At 42.9% G+C, this 9,678-nt stretch overlaps 1 protein-coding gene across 9 annotated transcripts in view; it reads right to left on the reverse strand.

Annotated features, from left to right (window-relative positions):
- The window catches only part of LOC147458478 (uncharacterized), a 194,676-nt gene extending 185,529 nt beyond the window's left edge, over nucleotides 1–9,147 (reverse strand). For 4 of the 9 annotated variants that reach the window (XM_086513109.1, XM_086513108.1, XM_086513106.1 and 1 more), the window contains exons 1-2: nucleotides 8,906–9,147; nucleotides 8,610–8,690 (exon numbers count right to left, since the gene is read on the reverse strand). In XM_086513109.1, coding sequence (XP_086369235.1) covers nucleotides 8,610–8,690; nucleotides 8,906–9,076 — 252 coding nt within the window. In that variant the 5' untranslated portion in view covers nucleotides 9,077–9,147. Of the gene's footprint in view, nucleotides 1–7,563; nucleotides 7,700–7,956; nucleotides 8,090–8,609; nucleotides 8,691–8,905 lie in introns of those variants that run through there. The other 5 variants (XM_086513114.1, XM_086513111.1, XM_086513112.1 and 2 more) reach the window with 4 other exon arrangements.
- Between the last annotated feature and the right edge of the window lie 531 nt (nucleotides 9,148–9,678).

Below are 9,678 nucleotides of genomic sequence, written 5' to 3' on the forward strand. Positions count from 1 at the left end.
ATTCTCCTCTCGAGACGGTAATGAAGCATAAATAAAAGCCGAGTGCAAAAAAGCAAAAACTATACTCGCACAAAGAGTTTGACAAAGCTCTTGAAAAGAAGACAAATTGATTGATGAAAAGCTTAAAGCATTCTCGGAAGACGAGGAAATCAGTAGATTTTCCCGGTTATTTGGGATGGAACTCGACTTTCGAGGTGGTAAGAAGATCCAAGAAGCACGTTTGTTTTGAGGATGACCCAAATTTTTCTTCGTCTTCAAAGAGTTCCAACAATTCGTCGTCCTCTAGTTTTAAAGAGGATAAGGAAAAGCGGAAGAAGTGGAGAAAAAGCAAGAAATGCAAGAAAATCAGATTCTTCAAAAAGTCTAGAAGGCATAGGGAGCAATCTAGCAGTTTAGAGGAGAAGACTTCATCCTCTACTGACAGTCCAGACCATGGGCAAAAGAACAAGAAGGCCACGGAGTTCAAGGATGGGGGTCAAGCAGTCAAGTTTGACACAGCTACCAAGACACCCATCGAGCCCTTAAATTCATACGAAAGCTTGACGTTGCCTTCTCGGGAGGTCTTTCTCGCAACGCTTCAAGGTACGAAGGATGGCATCTTACTTGAAAGGAAATGCAGACATGGTGGTCTACTATGTAAGAAGTGGGTAAAATTCAAGAGAGTTTCACAACGGGAGAATATGAAGAAGATGTCATCACGGCTTGGCATCATTTGAGAATGAATAAGAAAGATGCTTAAGATGACTACTCCCAGAGGTTTTGGGATACCTATTTACCAATGTCCTCGTTTCGGAGGGTGGATCACTTTGAAGGACCACATTGAGCAATTTTGTTGTGGTTTCAAAAAAGATTCGACGGATTGCAACACAAGTCTGACTCCATTCAGAGACTTATGGGACATGCCAAGCAAGGTTTTGGTATGCATGCTGGCTCATTGACCTATCCTACGGACAATCCAGTGTCCACCTCAGCGCGGTAAGAGTCTTCCAAGGAACAAAAAGAACCAAGGGAACCGGATGATTGTCTGTCACACCAGGAGGTGTATTTTTCCTGTTGCCTTCTCTAAATATGTACTACAAATTTTTATTTATTTTTATTTTACTTGTTTTTCCCAGAACCCTTGAAAAGGTGCAAGTGGACATTGCATGGCCAATGTGAAACAGTTGTGGCCGAAAAAGTTTCTCACATCGGGATTCTCGATCGGTCGGTCTGGTACTGGTCAGGCCATTTAGCACTAAATTTTGATGAGTATGGAAGCCTATGTGCGGCAGAAGGAATTTGGGCTACTCGGCAAGTCACTTACAACATTATAAGTTGGTGGGAACAAGGGAATTAAACCAAAGGGGCAAATTGGACACTTGGCAGAAGGAGAGCAACCTGCAGGACACCTCAGCAAGAGGGGGCACCCAAATGAGGGTTGGGGCTGATTTTTTCACACATTGTGACCTATAGTGTATGTGTGTGTGTGAGTAGTGGGTGCATGTTTACAGCTTTAATGGAAAGCTTGCCTTCTCCTTTGTCTCGTGTAGCGCGATGATTTGCTCTCATGCATCTCTCTCCCCTTTGCACATATGGTAATGCCCCACTAGTTGGGCTACTCAGATGATCATGTACAGTTCTGAGGGTTTTATGCGTGTTTGCCAAGGCAAGAGCCTTTTGAATAGGAACCGGATTAGCTAATTGCTAATCCCCCATAGGTATGCACAGTTCCATGGCAAAAGATTGCGGATTTGGAGAGTTTTCTCGCGTGAAAACTCGTCCAATTTGCAAGCGAACTGTCCCATTGCGTGGGGAGCCCTTGGGACACGCGTAGACGTGTTCGCTCCGCTAAGAACAATCCAAAACAGAGAATTACAGCCAGCTGTGTTTTCTGCAGGTTTAGGATTTCGCACCTAAACTGCAAGGAAACGCCAGGGGAGCCTCGAGAAAGCCTTGGGATGTGAGTACAGGGTTTTAAGCACCCGACAGTGGCAAAACAGGGAATTACAGCACGCTGAAATTCTGTTACAGCTCACCAGAAAGATTCTTGATTGCGAGGGAACCCGTCCTACACATGTACTTTTGACCTACACGGGTTTTAGCGCCGTTATGCTCCCGAAATCAGGTTGGAAACCTGCGATTTCAGCCCTCGCCAGGTTTGGACAGCTTTGTGAGAGTTTGATCTAGGTGTTCGGATCGTCTACATTCAATTGAATAAAGAAATACCGAAAGGGGCGCCAGTCTTTTGGGCCTACACGGTGTCGGTCTCATGTCCGCAGTGACATTCTAGTCGTTGGACGCATCTGTGTTCTCTTTTCTTCACAGTGCTCTGTGTAAAGTTAATAGGTAATTGAAATAGTACCGCCCTATACTGTGTACAAGCCAGTTATATTCTCCATCAAAGAATTTTGAAGAAGTAAGTGAATCAGCTAATAGTTCATTCGAGGGTTCCAAAGAAGCAAGGGAGTAGTTGTTGGTTCATCACAAAATTCCAATGATTCAGATTGAGGTGCCAATGGACAAGGAAGGCCAACGGGGCTACCAACACGTCACAAGGCACAAGAAAAGAACAAAAAGGTAAGCTAGATCCATCGGATAATTTGATCAAGAGCACTTTTTGGCTCTCGATGCAAAGTGGATGGGGAGGAGAACTTTGCAGATAGATTCTCTTCAATTTTTAGTTGTATCTTGAAGCTTTGGATTATTAGCAGTGCCTATGCCAAAAGTTACAAATGAATCACCATGTTGAATCTAGTGCAATGCAGACTGCACAAGCGGGGAGCCACTCCACTCCTTTGTCATAGATTGCCTAGATTGAAGAAAGTTACTAATTTCTCCTTGAGATTTTAGGGATACTGACAGGCTGACAGTATTTTGCCGAATGACTTTATAAAAATATATATATTGAATTGGAAATTTCCTTGATTAAACTAATGACATGTGCTCTTTCATGTATGGATTGTTTAGAGACATGTAGAAAAAGATGAAATGGTTGTAGCATTTTGTCGAATGAATAATTTGACCTTAGTGCATCTAGGCATTTGTTAGAGATCAGCGAGATCTAGATGTGATGGCTAAGTGAATGAGAACTGAATGTCATTCTAGTGCCTCAAGATCTCTATATGGATGAGATGACTGAATACTGTTGTGAATGCATCAAGAGTTCCGGAAGGATGAGATGGCTGCACAAGGATCTAGGTGCATCAAGAGTTATGGACGAGATGAGATGGCTTAGATTGAATGATTGAAACACAATGTTCAGTGTGAACTAAGTGTGTGATTCGTAAATTGCATGCTTTGAATGTATTGTCTTGTGAGGATGGTCATGGGCATAATTGGTTTGTTATATGAAAAGAAAGGATATAGTAACAAGATTTAGTAGATCAAGACATCCGTGAAAAATGAGTGCAGTCTTGATGTGCTTGCTAAATGACCATGATTTGTATCTAAGACTCTCGATAAAAATGTGATGGATCAATGATTGATGTCTTTGCAAAAGTCCTTGATTTGTGGAGTCTAGTGCATGGATACATAGAGTCAGTGTCTATCAAAGAAAGTTTCTGTATTTTGGCTGCTTTGCAGACGTAATCGAGGGCGATAACGATTCTTTGAGGAGGGGGGAATGTCACAAGTTGGTGATGTGGCATGTCCAACTGAGGAAATGGCCGAGAGGACAAGGTGTTGGAGAACCCAGAAGAATTGAACCCAAATTGTCTAGCCCAAGGGCCAAAAACAAAAGAGGGTTAGAGTTTTTAGAAAACCTAACCCTACCGACTCATGGACACCGGCCGAGGGGCCTAAAAGTTAAAACCCTAAAAATATCAAAAGTTTGAACTCTGGCAGATTTTCGTGGATTACGCTAATGACGTGGCAGGCTATACGGATTTTCATGTTTTGCAGTGCTAGATTTTGACAGATTTTGATATAAGTGCTTTTGGATCATGTGCTTTTGGGGCTCTGCTTTTGGGCATCCCTTGAAAGTTAATAAGTGCCAAGACGACCACTCTTCAGAGGGCATCTGGACGTATAGTCTTAAAAGAAATACCGAAAGGAACGCTAGTCTTTGGGGCTAGTGCATTTGAGGACAAAACACTCTGTGTGTGTGTGTGTGTGTGAGGATTCTAGGTGCTAATCCTTAATTAAGTACTTAAACTCATGATTAAGACTTAAGAAACTTGAACTGAACTCAGAAACAAGACTCAGAATACTCTGTGTTGATTAATTGAATGTGTGATACAAGGACTCCTTATATAGGAGACGAAGAGACATAAATGAAAAGACACGTCTCATGGTGAAGAGACGCGACTTTAGTCGTAAAGACACATCCTTTCGACAAAGAGCTGCCACCATTGGGCGAAGAGTCGCATCCATAGAGCGAAGGGGTGTGACCAGTCGTCGAAGGAGTGTGGCTTTTGGTGAAGAGACACGTCCTTTGGGCGAAGGGGTATGACCATCCAAGCGCAGGGGTCCTCCTTGGCATGGCACTTCGCGTATCTTCAACTAGGAGTAGATGTATTGCTGTTAACATAGTCACAATCGTGACATTCCCTCCCATTTAAAATGAGAGCCCGTGTCAAAGAAATGACTTCTGATATTGATGGAACTTTGGAAAAGCATTGAATCTTTGAAAATCTTCAATCTTTGAGTTATCGGAAACCTTTGTCTTGAACCTTTGCTTCTTGCGAAACCTTTGTGCTTTGACTGCTAAGTCCCATATCATTGCATTGTTCAAAGACTTTTTAGAGGAATCTCGCTTAATCAGGTTGACTGCAACAAGAGGTTGATCTTCAAAATCCTTCGTGTGATGTAAGAATTCTGGTTCAAAATCTTCCAATAACTGTGAAAGAGGAAATCTTCTCAAGACATTATTCAGATGGGATAACTTCAACTTTAGTAATCTTTGGAGAGGATTTTGGCTTGAGCCTGTAATCATCTTCCAATAATGAATCCCAAAATTCTTCAGAATCATCTTCTGGAACTATAACTTCATGACTTGTAATTGGCATATAATCATCCAGTAAAGAATCAAAGAAAGCATAGTCGTCTTCAGACTCGGAATCTGCAACTATATCTTTATCTTTGTCTTTATCAATTGATTCAGGAGAAGTTAATGAATTCAAAAATTCATCAATAATAATATCTGCATCTGCATCGGGGATCATATTCGTTTCATAATCCACTGTATCATGTTGTTTGACTTGTACACGTGAGGCTTGAATCACTCTTTCCGCATGAGAAAGCCCGAGTAAATTTAATTCACGTCCATCTTTGAACAAATTGATAGTATGTCCTCGAAAGCTAATTGCTGGATCATATTGGAATAACCAATGCTGACCAAGAATCATGTCGTAATAAAATAAAGGCATGACTTCAAAATCCAGTTGATCTGCATAAGTTTGAATCTCGAACTGCAACTGTCGAAATATCTGATCACAAGTCAAAATTGATCCATCTGCTAATTCCACATCATATAAGTGAGATGTCTTCTGAGTTGGTAAGCCAAGCTATTGAACTATCTGAGTGCTTACGAAATTATTCGAGCATCCGTTGTCCACCAAAATATTGATGGAGCGACCATTGATAGTTCCAAGAAGGCTCAAAACTTGCTTTGAGAGAGGCTCCAAAACTGAAGAATTGTACTGAGCATGCTTCATAAAAATAGTCGTATCCTCTGAGACAAGAATTGTATTGACCACAAATTTTATCACAATCAAGTGGAGGAACATGTGAAAAAGATTTGCTTTCAGATTATTGATCTTGAGAATAGAACCTTGAAGTTGAATAAGGTTGCCTTGCTGCTGACTTTGGCTATAGCTGTATCTACGATCGCGCTATGAAAAGCGAGCACTGTTTGAAGATCTGTCACCAGGGAGAAAATTCCATGTAGGACACCAATTATCGCCAAGACGCTCCACATAGGCAATTGCAGCATCCAAGGTGGTAGGGTTGTATCTGTGCACATCGTCCTTCAGGTTGGGTTCGAGTCCGTCGATAAAACTATGAAGTTTATCAGAGGCACTAAGGGTCTCTATCTCCAGAGTTAGCCTTTGGAACTCTGTGATGTACGCGGCCAAGGAACCTGTCTGGCTCAGGCGACGAAGAGAGGACCGGGCATGAAAATCCGCATTGGTAGGTTCGAACGCCTTGTGAATAGCACGCCCGAATTTATCCCAAGAAGGTGTGTGTTTACCATCAGCAACCCGTCGTTGCCACCAAAGAAATGATGTGTCCTTGAGCAGAGAACTAGCAAGTGCAACTTTTTTACTCTCGATCAAATATGTGTTTGATAAGTAAACCTCCATTTTGAACAGTCGTTGGTCCAACACGCGCTTATCGCGGCGACCATTATACGGTTCCCGCAGTTTAACATCAAGCTTCTTCTTCTGTGCAACATTAAAAATTTTATAAAGTAATTGAAGTTCGCGATTGTCTACCTCTTCAGTTAGATCTGGTTCGTTTGGTTCGTCCACTGAAGCTTCGAAAGAAGGTGTTGAAGATGTTGCATTAGTAGTCCGAGAAACAATAAGTCGACTTCAAGAAGTGTTTTCCGTGTGCATCTCATCCAAGCGAGTATGAAGTGATGTGAGGCTTATGGAAAGTGTGGCCATCTGCTCCTTTATATTAGTAAGGGCATCGTTAGACTGACCACCTCCGTCTTGAGAATTCGGCATGGTTACACCTCAAAGGAAATTCGAACAGGTGCAGGAGCAGGTTCTGAGACGTGTACTCCGGCAGTTGAAACTATCCCTGAAACGAGTTCCAGCTCTGGAGTCGGGAATTGGGAGTTATAATGATAATTGCGGGTTCCAGATTATAGGGTATAATGATCACTTTGCATTCTGGTAGAACCGTTGCGGAGATCTCGTCTACATACAAGAAGTAGTGCACGAGCACGTCGAAGGTTTCGTCGTCTCTTGCGCGCACAGCAATGGGGCCGGATGTTGGCCAAATGCTGGAAGAAATGCAGAAGAGAGTAGCGTTGGACAAATGGCTACATTGCTGGATTGTCATGAGTTTTTTTTTTTGTTAAAAGTGAGTTGGGGAAAATTCAATGAATAAGGTGCTTTCATATTGGCTTTACATTGGGGTTAATTTGGAGGAAGACAGGCCAAGTTTTTTCAGACACTTTAATAATTTAAATGTAAGTGGGCTGCCATCAGCGTTAAAAAAACACTCCAACGTACAAATTTTCCAGCGCAAATATTTCAGCCAGCGTGGGGGTCTTCAGCGAAGAGAAAAATCAGCCTAGCGGCGTTTCAAGCCAGCGCATGGAGAAAAGGGTGCGACCTTGGAGGAGAAGGTGCAAGTAGCCAGCGCTTGATGAGGAGGCGTGATGCTTTGCGAAGGGGTGCATCCACTTTTGCTAAAGAGGTACGGAGAAAAAGGCACCGCATGAGGCAACCAACCAAAGAGGCACCTCGAGGAGGCATGGACGGCTAACAAGAGGCACAACCGATGAAGGGGTGCCGATGAAAAGGTGCATCGCGAGGCTTCCATCATGAAATTTTCGTATGCACATTGGGTATGCCATCCCTCCGTACATATATCTGTAGTCAGTATGTAAACGGTAGAGTTTAGGAATACCTCACATTAATCTGATAGCTGGTACGCCATCTTTCCTTTGCTTCCATGCAATTCCGGGAAAGGGGTAGAGTGTCGCGGCAAGGGTGAGAGGCTCACAACCTTTGGGTCCCGGGAAAAAAAATTCGCTCCGATACCACTGTGAGAATTCCAGGTGTTAATCCTTAATTATGTACTTAAACTCATGATTAAGACTTAAGAAACTTGAACTGAACTCAAAAACAAGATTCGGAATACTCTGTGTTGATTGATTGAATGTGTGATACAAGGACTCCTTATATAGGAGACGAAGAGACATAAATGAAAAGACACGTCTCATGGTAAAGAGACACGACTTTAGACGTAAAAACACATCCTTTCGACAAAGAGCTGCAACCATTGGACGAAGAGTCGCACCCGTAGAGCGAAGGGGTGTGACCACTCGTCGAAGGAGTGTGGCTTTTGGTAAAGAGACACGTCCTTTGGGCGAAGGGGTATGACCATCCAATCACAGGGGTCCTCCTTGGCATGTCACTTCTCGTATCTGCAACTAGGAGTAGATGTATTGCTGTTAACATAGTCACAATCGTGACAGTGTGTATGTGTGTGTTTTCAAGAGAGAATTGAAACATGGACAAAAAAAATTCCCCCAGCATTTGCGTACGTAACAATTTCTTCTGTGTGAAGAAATACTCTTAAGCTTTGGTGGTCAGTTTTAACCACAAAAGTAGTATCCAAAAGATAGTGCTTCCATGTGGTGAATGCATGAACCACAACAAGCTCTCCATCTTAGAACTTCCAACTCTCATAAGTAATCGGTCTTCTATCTTGCCCCCCTACCTAGCAACAATAGTTGTTACAAGCCAATGGGCCCGCTTGTGCAGAGTTTGCCCTCAAGGCTTGTACTACTCTCTCTCTCTCTCTCTCTCTCTCTCTCTCTCTCTCTCTTCCATATGTGCTCTCATGTCCCATCCCTTCTGCTGCACTTCGACATCACCAATTGTTGAAGCCAGAGAAGGCCAACTCCTTGTCCTTCACATCCAAACCACGAATTGGGTTAAGGATTTTACCTTGTAACGCAAGCCAAGCGAGATCTCCCATTCAAGCACAGACTTGTTGTGAATGCGAATTTGCTGTAGCAAGCAAGGTTCCTGCATAGAAAATAAGCTAGTCCAGCTAAGGTGAGCAATCAAGAGGGCAGGCGTGACATAAGGAGTAGAGTAGAGAGCTTGCAAGTGGACCTACTTCTGCAAATTAAAAAAGAAAGGGACATGCAGGACAAGTTCATGTTTGAGCGAGAGCGTGGGCGTGAGCGTGGGCGAGCATCGAACGCAACACACACACACACACACACACACACACACACCTCAAGTTCAAGAAGCAGCCACTCTTTGACGTTGGTGGAGGTGGACCAGTGATTCTTAGGGTCTGGGTCTAGCACGTTCGCTGCTTTGTGCGGCTGCACCTCCTTTGAAGCTGCACGAACTTTAAATGGTAGAATCCTGTGTCTGGGATCTAGCTCTAGCTCGGTTGCCATCCCCGCTTGCGCAGTGCGTTGGCTGCTGCTAAATGCGACTCGTATGTGAAAGATCAAATAAATCGTCCATTCTAAGTGAAAATATTGGACAATAATCTTTTTGGCCTGGCAAGGCTTCTATTTAAGTGGCTAAAAATAGGAAAAACATTTTTTGGTCTAGAAAAAAAATGATTGATCTCTTAAATTTGTGATTGGCTCCCGGTGATATTGGGCACTTATGATGAGGCAAGGGTGTAATAAGTGAGGAAACAAAGTGATTAGGAGGATCAAGGAGAGACATTTGATCATTCGCTTTAAAGCGAGAGTACTCATCTCTTGTTATAAATTTTGTTGAAAACAGATAAACCTTTAAAAGTAATAGCCTACAGCGTTGGTGCATGGATTTATTTGGAGCAATGAACATGTCTCATCACAGATGGTTGGACCACAAATGGTCGATTGTCTAGGAGTGGAGCTTAGGTGGCTCTCTCTCTCTCTCTCTCTCTCTCTCTCTCTCTCTCTCTCTCTCTCGTTATTTTGCTATGGTTATTCAACCCACAATGTGGCAGATTAGCAAAAACAGGTTTTTGCAGGTGCAGTTTTGCATGTTCATCTCTGAGGTC

This window comes from Adiantum capillus-veneris, chromosome 5, assembly GCF_014529385.1.
Source record: "Adiantum capillus-veneris isolate H3 chromosome 5, ASM1452938v2, whole genome shotgun sequence".
Lineage (NCBI taxonomy): Eukaryota > Viridiplantae > Streptophyta > Polypodiopsida > Polypodiales > Pteridaceae > Adiantum > Adiantum capillus-veneris.